Here is a 15,307-nt window from a genome sequence, read left to right as displayed (position 1 = left end):
GCATGTACTAAAATTTATGTGCATAAATGTGACTACTTGTGTCTATAAATAAAAAAAATGATTCATTTTTGTAATAGGTTTCCAGGGATTGACATTGACATTATTTTCAGGCCTGTTGTCGTCATTGTTTCGTTCGTCATTTATCAGATGGATTCCCCCGTCTCCTCGACGAAGGCGGCAGTATTTCGCAGGTCCTCCAGTCCTCCATAGAGATTTCAGGCCACTTGGATTGGGTCAGGCCAGGTTTTCTCTTGGAGCGCTTGGTGGAGCAGGCAGGACTGCAGCAGATATTCTGCTGTCTGGCGTTTTCAGGCCTGATCGAAATGGCCATATGTGGTCAGTTGAGCTCTAAGCAAAATGATAACAGTAATAATGATTGTTCTTCTTCTATTCAACTCTTTTGCACTGTTGTTATTCTATACAGTGTTCATGACTTGTGCCAACCATTCCATTTTAATGATAATGACGCTAATTGGTAGCAGTTGCATTTTGATATACAAAGATGGTGTATTTGGTGCCCAATGTACTTTATGTATAAGGCAATAATAAAGTTTTTGCACATACCAATTTTGTTTCGTTTGAGATCTCAGTGTATGTTTGTGTCTAATCTGTCTCACTTGCCATTTTTCTAGCTCTCTCTCTGACTTTTTCTGTGAGTTTTACACTCTCTCTCTCACTCTCTCCCTGCACCCCTCACCTCATGTGTGTATATGTGAGGTTGTGGGGATATATGATACTGCTCGAATATTAATTAACCAAAGTTTGTTCATTCATTTGCTCTCTCTCTCTCTCTCTCTCTCTCTCTCTCTCTTTATCCTTTTCTTTCTCCCCACCACATGTGTATGTAAGATAGGGGGAACACATGAGTGCACTGACGAGTAAAAATGTGGCCAGCTTAAGCTGAATTGGGTCAAATTGCATTAAACTGAGTGACTGAGGCATTTTTAGTCTAGCTAATTGTCCATGTTCTTTGACAGAATCTTTTACTATTTCTTTTGTTTATTTATTTTACTTCCACTATTTTTGTTTTGTTTTGTTTTTTTGTTTTTGTTTTTTTTTTTTTTTTTGGTAAAGACTTGTTTTGTTCAATTCAGAGGTATAACTGGATAAAGAATCATGTTCACTTGCATAAATACATTCACACATACAGCAGAAGAAAGTGGGTGGGTTGAATACATAAATGTATGGGGTGGAAAAAAAGAGGAAAAAAAAATCAGTAAAATAACATTCATATATAAATAGGACTCGGTTACATTGAACATAGTAGGTCGACAGCTACAATGCACAATTTTCAATAGAGTTACTATCAATTTGGCCTCAAAATCATTATCTTGCATGATAAACACATGTCATAATTATGCTTCAGCATAATTATAAACTTGATAGATGGATTGTGTTTAAGAAAAAAAGAAGAAAGAAAGAAAGAAACTAATAAAAATTGTATATGAAAAAACAACTTTTGCCAGAAGTATTAGCCAGACAACAGCGAAGAAGAAACACATTGCTCTAATAATATCAACTTAAATCGTCACTTAATATTGCTGGAAATAAGGACACTTAAAAAGTACTACTACACGCTGCATGGTCGATTTATCCTAAGCTGCATGAATGTTTTACCCATTGTGTACCCATAAGTAAATAACTGTTTTGATTTACAATAAGTAATAAACATATTGATAAACAGATTGCTCGAATGAAAACAAAGAAGCGTGATCTTTGCGCTGCATTTGCAAGACACGCAACTGTGTGACACTCACGGATTTACATAAGCGTTAAGTCCCTTGACACTAGTTTGCGTTGCTATCGGAAACCAGGTAAACACATAAGTATTAATAGGCGCTCGAGTTCATTTTATGTATTCGGCGTTTCCATGAGCAGAAATAACATAATTATTATAATTAACATTATCATTATCACTACTACTACTACTACTACTACTATTATTATCATTAGCTAGGTACTTACTGTACCTTCACAAGATATGTAGCATCACAATCGAACATGAACCATCTCCTTTGACTGGTTCTCTTTGAATTGATCTTGATACGTAAGTTAATGTCTGAATGACTTTTATTTCATCCAATGTCTTTTGTTTTTCTTCATATTTACTTAACACATCAACAAATATACATTTGAAATGTTATCAGGCGCCTATATGACACGGAACGACAATAATATATCTGTCAGAACGAGTCTGTACTGTATCGCTGTGTGGCTTTGTCAAAATGGCGGCCAAGGAAGTGTGACTATTATTGATATATTGATCTCTGGCGTGTAAACACGCACACACTACAAAAACGTAAAGATCATATAAACCTGTCAGGTAAACTTCGTGCAGAGCAAGAACAGTCTATCAGGGTTGCTGTTGTGTTTTTGCGGGTTTTCACGTGTCGACGAAACAAAAGCCTGAATTCGAACTGAATCAGTTCCCGTTGTGTTTTCGTGCAAAGACTGCTGCTGTTGTTGTCTTTAGTAGTACTGCCTGAGTGTAGGGACAAAAGAAACCGTGAAGCTTTTGCACAGTCTTTTCCTTATTTGTTTCATGAAATAAAAAAAAACAACAACTTTGGTCAAGGTTTTAAGCCCAGACTGCTCGTCAAATCTAACAGTGGTTAGGAAATTTAAGGAATTGTCTAGATGATTTTGAATGTATCATTAATTTTAATAAATGCTTATTGTTTTAGCTGAGGTAACCGTCCACTCCAAGGGCTATAAGTGAATCTGTGTCACTAAAACAATACTTTTTGCGTGTTAGCACATGAACGTAATATATTTCTTCTTCTTCTTTTTTTTATATTTAGTTTGTGCGTTGCTCTGTATGATCCCTAGGACGGGAGGTACCAGCGTGTTGACAAACGTGTAGTCAAGACTGTATACTTGGAAGGAAGGGGTGTGTGTTACCACTCCCGCCCACCCCACCCCCACCCGAAACCCCCCACCACCCGGGACAACATGGGGTGCCAGTGGATGAGTCAGGTGTTGACTGTGTGGCTGATGGTGTGTGTTGTTCTGCTGGGGACTCTGTCTGGCACTGCTGATGGGGCGTTGACTGCAGGTGAGCTGTCTGCACGCGCGAGCGAGCGCGTAAACACACACACACACACACACACACACACACACACACACACACACACACACACACACACTGGTACCACATATATGCATTTCCATGTAAAACCAAACACCCAAACACTTTCAATTCAATTCAGTTCAAAATACTTTATTGTCTGCTTCAACCAAAACAGAAAATTCTCTTTTGGCTCACTTAAAATAAAATACCCGTCAGCAAAAATCAAGGGAAAAAAAACACCCAAAAAAACCCCAACAAACAAACAACTGATACACACTTCACTGATCACCCTGCTCACATTAATCATTTTGTAAAACGAAAAACATGTGGGTAAGATACTATTACATTATGCATATGACTTAGAGTGAAACATTGTGTGTGTGCTGTGTGTGTGCCCGAGCGTGTGCATGCATCGTTATGTGTGTGTGCACGCGCGCGCGCGCGTGTGCCTGCGTGTGTGCGAGTGCGCGTATTTGCACATTTCAATCATTATAAAAAGGAGAGTATTTAGTAAGATAATTATAACATTTAAAAAGACAAATGCTCATCGACAAATAAAACCGAAAAACGAATGAGCAACTGACACACCCTTCCTTGATCACAACGTATATATGAACTATCATGTAAAAAGAATGAGTGTATGTATGTATTATTAATGTTCTACACACACATACGCACGCACGCACATACACGCACGTGCGCGCGCGCGCACACACACACACACACATACATATATACCTACATACACTGGTACCACATACATACCATACTCATTCACACACACACACACACACACACACACACACACACACACACAAAGAGCACATACACAATTAGCACGCACGCGTGCATACACACACACACACACACACACACTCACTCACAGACAAAGACACACACACACACACACACACACACACACACACACACACACACACACACACACACACACACACACACACGCGCACACACAACTAGAGTTCTTACCTTGTTCGTGCGGTATTGCTACGATGAATTCTCGTTTTGATCTGTTTTTCTCTTCGAAAGAAACTGTTTAATAAGCAATTTAACCATGAGCACAAAATAATGGTAAAGTCCTATCTTATCATCCTAAAATATAGAGACCTGCTTTACAGGAATTTTTTGTGCATGGATGAATCGGTATTTCTACTAGAAGATGTTGTAGCCCGTTTTCAGTGGTTTTCGACTCTATTTTGAACGTTATTTTACTCCATTTTTGTGCGGGTTCAGTCACTAAAATAACGTAGCGCCATCTTGCTCTTTCCGTATTTGGCCCTGCAAACCGACGGGCGCAATAGCCGAGTGGTTAAAGCGTTGGACTGTCAATCTGAGGGTCCCGGGTTCGAATCACGGTGACGGCGCCTGGTGGGTATAGGGTGGAGATTTTTACGATCTCCCAGGTGAACGTATGTGCAGACCTGCTAGTGCCTGAACCCCCTTCGTGTGTATATGCAAGCAGAAGATCAAATACGCACGTTAAAGATCCTGTAATCCATGTCAGCGTTCGGTGGGTTATGGAAACAAGAACATACCCAGCATGCACACCCCCGAAAACGGAGTATGGCTGCCTACATGGCGGGGTAAAAACGGTCATACACGTAAAAGCCCACTCGTGTGCATACGAGTGAACGCAGAAGAAGAAGAAGAAAAAGAAGGCCCTGCAAACCATAAAAATGTAAATTAAACGATAAAAAGAAAGGCAGCTTGACATGACACGTGTCAGTTCGGGTTCATGTTACGGGTCATCTCGTCATCTCGTATTGTGCCTATTTCTTGATTAGAAGGGTCGGCTACTTGCAACATGTAGGAGGGGGGTAGAAGGGGGTGCAGGGTAATGTGTGTGTGTGTGTGTGTGTGTGTGTGTGTGTGTGTGTGTGTGTGTGGGTGTGTTGGGGCTCATGTAGTTTATGTGTATTTGACTGTGCTTTCGTATCTGTGAAACTGCATGTTTGGTGCCGTTATCTGTTATGCATATGTGTGTGTATGTGTGAATGTGTGTCTGCATGTTTTACATTTATTTGCTTATTTATCATCATTGTTGTCTTTTTTATTCATTTTATTCTTATTCCTATTCTTCTTCTTATTATTATTACTTTTTTTCTTTTTTAAAATTATTATTCATTTATTTATTTATGTACGCTTATAGTTGACTTCATCAAGTTTTTGCGCCTTATACATATTATTATTATTAGTTCTTTTTTTATGTATTTATCTATTGTTTATTTACCCCCCTTTTTTTCTTTTTTTTCTCTCAAGGCCTGACTAAGCGCGTTGGGTTACACTGCTGGTCAGGCATCTGCTTGGCAGATGTGGTGTAGCGTATATGGATTTGTCCGAACGCAGTGACGCCTCCTTGAGCTACTGATACTGAAACTGAAACTGTCATTTCTCATATGCCTGCATTGCAAAACCACGCTCAAAGTTTCGCTTAGATAGGTGCAATAATCTAGGACGCTACAATAGGACATTACCCAAACTTATTGTTTGCAATATATATTGTCAATCCATCAATGATTTCTGCACCATATGAGTGCAATGGCTTACACATATGGGGGTATTTGCAATACTCTCTCTTCTACTAAGCATTGTATAACAAGGGAAAACTTCGCGATAGGCTGCCCGCGAGCGAGCATCGCCGCTCACCATCAATGGTTACCAGTCACTAGGAGGATGAGACTGTGACTCATTGTGGTGGTGATTGTCAACAGTATACATGCCCACGTCCTGCGGGGTGATGACGTCAGTGTCGCCGAGCGTTCAGCTGGAGAGCGCCACAGGGCTGACCTACACCAACAACATGGACTGTAGTGTCACCTTCAACGTCACCTCTCCACACCTCATTCTGGCCAATATCAAGGTGTGTGTGTGTGTGTGTGTGTGTGTGTGTGTGTGTGTGTGTGTGTGTGTGTGTGTGTGTGACCTACACCAACAACATGGACTGTAGTGTCACCTTCAACGTCACCTCTCCACACCTCATTCTGGCCAATATCAAGGTGTGTGTGTGTGTGTGTGTGTGTGTGTGTGTGTGTGTGTGACCTACACCAACAACATGGACTGTAGTGTCACCTTCAACGTCACCTCTCCACACCTCATTCTGGCCAATATCAAGGTGTGTGTGTGTGTGTGTGTGTGTGTGTGTGTGTGTGTGTGTGTGTGTGTGTGTGTGTGTGTGAGACCTACACCAACAACAAGGACTGTAGTGTCACCTTCAACGTCACCTCTCCACACCTCATTCTGGCCAGTATCAAGGTGTGTGTGTGTGTGTGTGTGTGTGTGTGTGTGTGTGTGTGTGTGTGTGCGTGTGTGTGTGAATGTGGTGTATGAAGTAGTAGTAGTAGTAGCAGAAGTAGTAGTAGTAGCAATAAAAGGGACACTGTCCACTTCCTCTCTTCACTCCAACTTTTGTCTGACACATTTCTTCTTTATTTTACTGGAACAAATGCACATTAATGCATAGAGAAGACTGTCACTGATTAAGTTGAGGATGAAAAAAAGACAAGAAAAAAAAAGACAGAAACGAATAGAACAATGAAAAAAAAATCTTACTAATAGCCCCCCCCCCCCTCCCCCGTCCTCCCCACCCCCACCCCCCGCACCCTTAAAAAAAAAAAAAAGTTTTTGAGCACATGTGTCTGACTGTTCCAGAGGTTTGAACTTGAACCCCAGTACTCAGGCACGTGCAACGATTACGTCAACCTCCATGACGGTGCTGACGTCAGCGCTGGCACGCTCAACAGTGACGTGCTGTGCGGGAGCTCTCTGACCAACAGCACTTACGTCACGAGCGGTCAGCAGCTGACCGTGCGTTTCGTCACCGATTCCACAGCGGTGTACCTGGGCTTCAACATCATTGTGACCGCTGTGTTAGTTGGTAAGGGTTCTTTCTTTCTTTCTTTCTTTCTCTTTCTTTCTTTCTTTCTTTCTTTAATTTACAACAACAGCACCATCGTCATCATCAACATCAGCAACAACAATAACAAAACAATACTACTACTACTTGTAATAATAATAATAATAATAATAATACGAAGAAGAAGAAGAAGAAGAATTCTTATATATAATTGCATATTTCTATGTTCAGTTTCCATACTAAAATGGCGCCCTACAATGTAAAAATTGGAACGCCTAAAGACATGCATCTAAAACACCAGAACTACATGCACACACAACCCTGCACAGAAATCTAACCAAACATATGAAGACCTCGCGGTTTGAAATAAAGTCATCTTCTTCTTGTTGACAGCACCGTGCCAAACGGATCAGTTCCAGTGCAACAACACCAACTACTGCATAGACAGTACCCTGGTCTGTGATGACTATGGCCAGTGTGGGGATGACTCGGACGAGGCCAGCTGTACCAGTAAGTATGTGTGTATGTGTACGTGTGTGTTTGTGTGTGTGTGTGTGTGTGTGTGTGTGTGTGTGTATGTGTGTGTGTGTGTGTGTGTGTGTGTGGGGGGGGGGGGGGGGTAGGAAGGGAGAAGTTATTTGTTTGTTTGTTTGTTTGAGTGGGTGTGTGTGTATGTGTGTGTGTGTGTGTGTGTGTGTGTGTGTGTGTGTGTGTGTGTGTGTGTGTGTGTGTGATCTTCTGCGTGCGTAAACACACGAAGGGGGTTCAGGCACTAGCAGGTCTGCACATATGTTGACCTGGGAGATCGGAAAAATTATTATGACTATGATGATGATTATTATTATCATCATCATTATTATCAGCAACATTATTATTATTATTATTATTATTATTATTATTATTATTATTATTATTATTATCATCATCATCATCATCATTATTATCAGCAACATTATTATTATTATTATTATTGTTAGCATTATTAGTATTATTATTATTGTTATCATCATCATTATTATATGATTATCATTATCATCATTAATATTATCATTATCACCATAACGATAACAATTCTTCTTTTTATTAGTAGTATTATCATGTCAATGATCAGTGTCCGTCTTCCTATACAGAGATCATTAATATCATTACTATCATCATTATGATAGTAGTGATGATGATGATGATGATGATGATGATGATCTGTGTCCGTCTTCCCATACAGAGATCATTAATATCATTACTATCATCATTATGATAGTGCCGATGATGATGATGATGATGATGATGATGATGATGATGTCAATGATCTGTGTCCGTCTTCCTATACAGAGATCATTAATATCATTACTATCATCATTATGATAGTGATGATGATGATGATGATGATGATGATGTCAGTGATCTGTGTCCGTCTTCCTATACAGAGATCATTAATATCATTACTATCATCATTATGATAGTAGTGATGATGATAATGATGACGATGATGATGTCAATGATCTGTATCCGTCTTCCTCCGGCCCACAGAGACCACGAGCAGCACCTCCACAAACTGGGTTCCGGTCATCGTGGGCGTGTCCCTGGGCCTGCTGGCCATGGCTCTCCTGATAGCCTTCGTCCTCTACCGTCGCCACCGCCGCAACCACTGGCGTCGTTTCACCACCGACCTGGTGACCGGCGACAAGGACGTCGTCGACGACCTCCCTGACCTTGACCCCCCAGCTTACCCCGTCACCCACAAGTACTTCCGGGGCGTCCGAGGTCACCCTCCGGCTGAACTGCCCCGGATGTATGGCGGTGGGGTGATGGTGGAGGAGGGGGAGGAGGAGGAGAAGAAGAAGAAAGCGGGTGTGGAGACTTAGTGTTCGTGTGCGTATATATATATATATATATACACAGACGCAGACAGACGTCCGTGAGAAGGATGGTGAAAAACGCGTGTGCACATGAACGCTTGAAAAATGTATATATATATTTTTTTTAATTTAAAAAAAAGCCCTTTTTAATGCATCTCTTTGACACCCCCCCCCCCCCACACACACACCCGTCCCCCTCCCTCCCCCACAAAACAACAACAACAACAACAAACAAACAAAAAAAACACACAACAAAAAACAAAAAAAAACAAAAAACAAAAACAAAAACAAACAAAAAAAAAAAAAAAAAAAAAAAAAAAGAAGAAAAAAACGAAAGAAAGAAAGGAAGAAAGAAAGAAAAAAAGAAGCCATTGCTCAGTGAGCACAAGTACACCCCCTTCCCCCCGCACGCACATCCGAGAAATACAAAGTACCCTCTGTGTCTGTCTTCTCTGTCCAACTATTCTTCTTTTATTTTCAACCTGCTTACGTATACGTACCCTCTCTCTCTCTCTTACTCTCTCTCTCTCTCTCACTCCTTGTGTGTGTGTGTGTGTGTGTGTGTGTGTGTGTGTGTGTGTGTGTGTGTGTGTGTGTGTGTGTGTGTGTGTTTGGAAATAGGGGGAGTATTTCTAATTATCCATTTCTAACCAACGCCGTTGGAATCCGAGTAAAACATTAACTTTGCAAATAATTGTTCATATGCTGACAAACCCCAAAATGGACTGCACACTGTTTCTATCTGTGCTGAGTAACTTTGTTCAACCACCACCACTACCACTACCACTACTACTACTACTACTACTACTACTACGACAATGACGACGACCACCACCTCCACCACTATTACTACTACTATTGATTTATTGATGTTTTGATTATTAATCCTTTTATGTGAAAACGTTTACTGTAAATAGTACTCCATATCCTATGGACATCTTGGGCTGCTTGTGACAATGCATGAAATGTCCTCTTTGCTGGCGAAGTTGACACATTTCTGTGCATGAAAAGGACACAAAGAACCCAAACGTTTGTCGATTTACCTGATAATGGTTTTGCTTTTGCATTTTGCTACAACATTCTGTATTGTATGGTTGTCCCATTGGTTGTTATTAATAATTTTATTTTCGTTTTTCGAGTGTTTATCGGATTTCGCTTCCTTTGACTCATTTAGCCAATGTACTAAAGTTTTGGTATTGTTGTGGTCTATTTCTCATCTGAAAGGAAAAACGTTAGGATCGACATATTGATTCCATTGTAGTATATTTCTCATCTTAGGACTGACCTTAAGATTGATCTTACGGTGTATCATTCTCATCTAAAAGGGTGAAAGTTTGGGCTGAGCTTTCGATTTTAGTCTGTCTGTGGAAAAGTATATGCACGTCACTAGGATTTCCATGCTCTCTATTTATTATTTTATTGTATATATATATATTTTTTATTATTGAAGGTTTTGTTTTCGGGAAGACGTTTAGAATACAACAGACGATGGGATACAACAGGAGGAGGGTATATCTACATTTCTTGCAATATTTGGCCATTCCTTTTACCCTCCCTATTTCTGGGACTTACATAGTGTACAATAAAATAATAAGATCCGTTTTGACCGTTTGTTCAATGTAAATACACACAAACACATACAGCCACAGGCACACACAGGTACACACACACTCACACACACACACACACACACACACACACACACACACACACACACACACACACACACACACACACACAAACAAACACGCGCGGGCACACAGACACAGACATACAGCTGAAATGGAGGAGACAGTATAGGACTTGTTTCCATATGTTTCTTTCGATTTTTGTTTCTACTAATGAAATAAAATCTAATTTTATGCAATGAAATTCGGACTTGTTTTATTGGCGTGTGTGTTGGCTCGTGCGTGTGTGAATAAAATAGAATACGACAGAATCCATTTTATTGTCATGAAACCTAAAGAAGGTATCGCACACACACACACACACACACACACACACACACGCGCGCGCGCGCGCGCGTACGTACGCACGCACGCACGTAGCTTTGTACATCACCTCCACGTCCACGTAAGTTTTACACGAAAGTTTCACAATCTTTTTTTCCCCCGCACCCTCATTCTCTTTCTCTCACCACGTACAATTCTCTCTCTCTCTCTCCCTCTCTGTGAGGCTTGATATTGCTTGCCATTGTTTTAGATACAGAAACGTAAGAGAACAGGAACTTTTGTGCCGCTTATGCAATCAGGCTAAAGAAGATGAAATCCATTTTTTGTTTAGTTGCCCTGCTTTTCATGATCTCAGAGTGAAATTAATTAATTCGAAGTATTATGCAGAACCATGTCATTTTAGGCTAAATATGTTGTTGTCAACAAGAAATGAGACAGTTCTTTTTAATTTAGCTATGTATATTTATGAAGCAAGCAAGAGGCTACGCACAGCAGTTTCTTAATATTCGTTTGCAGACCTTATGTCTGTTAACTGTTACCTTTGTTAATGAAAATTATGTATTATGTTCCTTTGTATTAGCCCCTTCAGTATGGGGGCCAAGGCCTTTATCTGAATAAACATCAGAAACATCTCTCTGTGAGGCGGCAGAATGGTTAAGACACCCATCTGCCAATACAGTACCCGTCAAGTTCTCGGTTCGAATGACGCTCTCACCCTTTCTTCCCAGTTTGACTGGAAAAAAAAAAAAAAAAAAAAAAAAAAATTGATGGGCGCAATAGCCGAGTGGTTAAAGCGTTGGACTGTCAATCTGAGGGTCCCGGGTTCGAATCACGGTGACGGCGCCTGGTGGGTAAAGGGTGGAGATTTTTACGATCTCCCAGGTGAACATAATTATGTGCAGACCTGCTTAGTGCCTGAACCCCCTTCGTGTGTATATGCAAGCAGAAGATCAAATACGCACGTTAAAGATCCTGTAATCCATGTCAGCGTTCGGTGGGTTATGGAAAGAAGAACATACCCAGCATGCACCCCCCCGAAAACGGAGTATGGCTGCCTACATGGCGGGGTAAAAACGGTCATGCACGCTAAAAGCCCACTCGGTGTACATACGAGTGAACGCAGAAGAAGAAGACTGGAAAATCAAACTGAGCATCTAGTCGTTCGGATGAGGCGATAAACCGAGGTCCCGTGTGCAGCACGCACTTGGCGCAGTGAAAAATACCCCAATGGCAACGAGAGTGTAAAATTCTGGGGAAGAAACTCACTCTGATAGGTACACAAATACCTATAATTGTAGCCTATGCATGCACTCAAGGTTTGACTAAGCGCGTTGGGTTAGGCTGCTGGTCAGGCATCTGTATAGCAGATGTGGTGTGGCGTATATGGATTTGTAATGCATGACGCCTCCTTGAGCAACTGAAACTCTTTCTGTGTGTGTGTGTGTGTGTGTGTGTGTGTGTATCATTATATATAATTTTATATACACAAATAGATAGATAGATTTCTGTGTTCTCTTTCCATCTGGTCCTCATCCAAATGTGTACAATTCGTGAATCACGGGATTACCGAGTTCACGCTCACCAAGACAGAAGCGATGTGCGAGATGAGTCGATTTGGTGCACGTGGATTGGCTAGGAAGAACCAACACACAGTTTGCTGACCAATCAAATGTCCAGTTTGCCTGTACCTCCCCCTCCGACCCCCCCCTCCCCATTCCGACCCCCTCTACCCCTGTGAAGAGACCTGGTTCGGCACGTGTTCTTGGTATTTTGGCAGCGCTTGGTAAAGATGTTTCCTCTTTAACACAACTTATAGTTATAGTTAGAGTTATAAACTATCAAAGTTTGACGAATAATGAAGCGTCGAACCTTGATCAAAATTTCTTCCAAAATATGTTTAAAAGCTTCAAAGCTTGCCTTGTCCCTATCCTACAACTACTACTAGAAACTTCCTTCCATTTTAGGCTTCAGTACACCAACGAATACTGTGTTAACACAATTACTAGTCTGATCAAAAGAACATTCCGTATAATTATGAGTAATTTTAAATTTCCGCTCTCATCTATGCATCTTCAGCCAAAAGTTTGGGAACACTGAACGAATTCAAATGCTGGTGGTTTTAATGCCAGAACATTCTAATCTGCAAAAAAAAGCGCTTTAATCCGTGACGCATTGACAGAGAAAACGACATAAATGACGCACTTGCTTACGTCAGAAGTCACGCCTGAGCCGTTCACAATACAGACGGGAAAAAAATGCACGAAAAGTACTCGCCCACAACCTCATCCGAACGAAATGGTAACATGAGCTGAGCTGCTGTTTGCTTTCCACTTTTTCGAGGAAACTGAGACGAACCGAAGGTAAGAAATCAATGAATTAATATAATTTAAGAGTCATCTGAAAATTTGTTTAGAACACTGCAACACTAACATTAGAAAAAAAATTTCATTGGCTAACCGAATTGCACAAACATGGAATGCACTACCAACCGAAGTTAAACTTGCACAAAATTCTAACACGTTCAAAAATCTCCTTGACACCAACAGCATCTTAAAAGAAAAAAAAAGACTATAACGAATAAAACAAAGTTTCTTACAGAAGTGTACTTGCGTACCCCGCCCAACAACGACAAACAAAGGAAGAAAATGAATAAATAAAATGGAAGAAGTGAAGGTGAAGGTTTTATGGGGACATAAAAAGGCCGAGAGGTCTAGGCAGATGAATTGCCAGTCTCTGTACTACTAATACTACCACCACCACGACTACTGCTACTACTAGCTGGATAGTTCCTCAAAATTCTTTACCATTTTATTTTTTAGAAAGTTTTATCATATCGGCGTGTAGGCCAGGTAAGGCCTGGGGAAGAAAATAAAGAGTCCCCACATAAAAGCATTTTCCAACATTGATTTCGCAATGCTTGTCAGTTCATAAGTCAAGAGGTATCTAGATGAGTTTTATATTCAAAATTCTGTAAATGAATGTCAAGATAATTTTCAAAAGTATTCACTGTTCCTGCGAGAAGAACATCTTGTGGCAAATTATTCCAAACATCTGTTACTCTGTTAGTAAAAAAAAAAAAAAAAAAAAAAAAGTCCAAATCTGGAAGTTTTGACGAGTAAAAACACACACAAGAACATGGCAAATTGAGCGTGAAAGCTTGACCAAATCATATGTTTAACAACTACAAGGCTTGTTTTGTCCATGCTATGCTTCTGCAATAACAACAATTACTACTAGTACTATTACTAAGTGGAGTGATGGCCTAGAGGTAACGCGTTCGCATATGAAGCGAGAGAATCTGAGCGCGCTGGTTCGAATCACGGCTCAGCCGCCGATATTTTCTCCACCTCCACTAGACCTTGAGTGGTAGTCTGGATGCTAGTCATTCGGATGAGACCATAAACCGAGGTCCCGTGTGCAGCCTGCACTTAGCGCACGTAGGAGAACCCACGGCAACAAAAGGGTTGTTCTTGGCAAAATCTGTAGAAAAAATCCACTTCGATAGAAAAAACAAATAAAATTGCACGTAGGAAAAAAAGAAAAAAAGAAAAAAAAGATGGCGCTGTAGTGCAGCGACGCGCTCTCCCTGGGGAGAGCAGCCCGAATTTCACATAGAGAAATCTGTTGTGATAAAAAAAAACCAAAAAAAAAACCAAACAAATATAGATACTGCTGCTACTGCTACTACTGTTACAGTACCAGGAATGGATGAGGGTTCCGGGCAGCTGGAATATGCTTTTTTTTCAGCGTCTTTCTGCCTTCTGTGGGCAGGTTTGCTTTTGACAAATTTCTAACGCCTCGGCCAGGTACCAAGCTGTAAACGCTTTACAAACATTATGTCATTTGCGCAACAGTCTGCCTACCTGGGTAGAGCCGACTGACAGCTGCCATTGGGCGCTCATCATTAGTTTCCTGTGTCATTCTGTCGGGTTTCAGTAACGCAGACACACACTTATACGGACATTTACGTGTATGAACGTTTTGTTTATTTACCCCGCTATGTAGGTAGTCATACTCCGTTTTCGGGGGTGTGCATGCTGGGCATGTTCTTGTTTCCACAACCCACCGAACGCTGACATGGATTTCATGATCTTTAACGAGTGTATTTGATCTTCTACGTGCGTATAAACACGAGAGGGGTTCAGGCAACAGTAGATCTACACATTTGTTGACCTGGGAGATCCAAAATATCTCAACTCTTCACCCACCAGGCATCGTGACTGGGATTCGATCGCGGGACCCTCAGATTTAAAACCCAACGCTTTAACCACTCGGCTGTTGAATCAAAAAGCACAGAAGAGGACAGAGCTGTATCCATAGTCTGAAGCATCAATGCACTTACATGTTAGTGTGGGCATATAATTTGAAACGAAGCACCGAAAAACAATTGAAATCTCAGAAGATGTCGACCAGCAACCGAAAACAATAACTTCGCAAGAAGGCAGCCCCTGGTTTTGAGTGATGATTATAACATTGACTGCATGGTATCATATACCAGTCTGCCGAAAATGCAGCATAATTTCACCAGAATTGGTTACAAAACTTATTTGATGTGCGA

The 15,307-nt window shown here is 40.9% G+C and overlaps 1 protein-coding gene across 1 annotated transcript; it reads left to right on the top strand.

Annotated features, from left to right (window-relative positions):
* The first annotated feature begins 2,194 nt into the window (after nt 1–2,194).
* On the top strand, nt 2,195–8,964 carry LOC143285871 (uncharacterized). Its single transcript, XM_076593311.1, has 6 exons — nt 2,195–2,323; nt 2,830–3,055; nt 5,800–5,948; nt 6,737–6,962; nt 7,335–7,451; nt 8,469–8,964. Exons 2-6 carry the CDS (start codon nt 2,953–2,955, stop codon nt 8,801–8,803), a joined length of 930 nt encoding a protein of 309 aa, XP_076449426.1. The 5' UTR covers nt 2,195–2,323; nt 2,830–2,952; the 3' UTR covers nt 8,804–8,964.
* Nucleotides 8,965–15,307: the final 6,343 nt, after the last annotated feature.

This window comes from Babylonia areolata, chromosome 9 (genome assembly GCF_041734735.1).
Source record: "Babylonia areolata isolate BAREFJ2019XMU chromosome 9, ASM4173473v1, whole genome shotgun sequence".
In the NCBI taxonomy this organism is placed as follows: Eukaryota; Metazoa; Mollusca; class Gastropoda; order Neogastropoda; family Buccinidae; genus Babylonia; species Babylonia areolata.
This window is presented reverse-complemented; position numbering and strand designations above follow the sequence as displayed.

Excerpts from the sequence above, each read along its gene's own strand:
- LOC143285871 (XM_076593311.1), top strand. The coding sequence starts at position 2,953 with ATGGGGTGCCAGTGGATGAGTCAGGTGTTGACTGTGTGGCTGATGGTG. Across the intron at positions 5,949-6,736 it reads TCATTCTGGCCAATATCAAG|AGGTTTGAACTTGAACCCCA; the intron begins GTGTGTGTGTGT and ends TGACTGTTCCAG. Across the intron at positions 6,963-7,334 it reads TGTGACCGCTGTGTTAGTTG|CACCGTGCCAAACGGATCAG; the intron begins GTAAGGGTTCTT and ends TCTTGTTGACAG.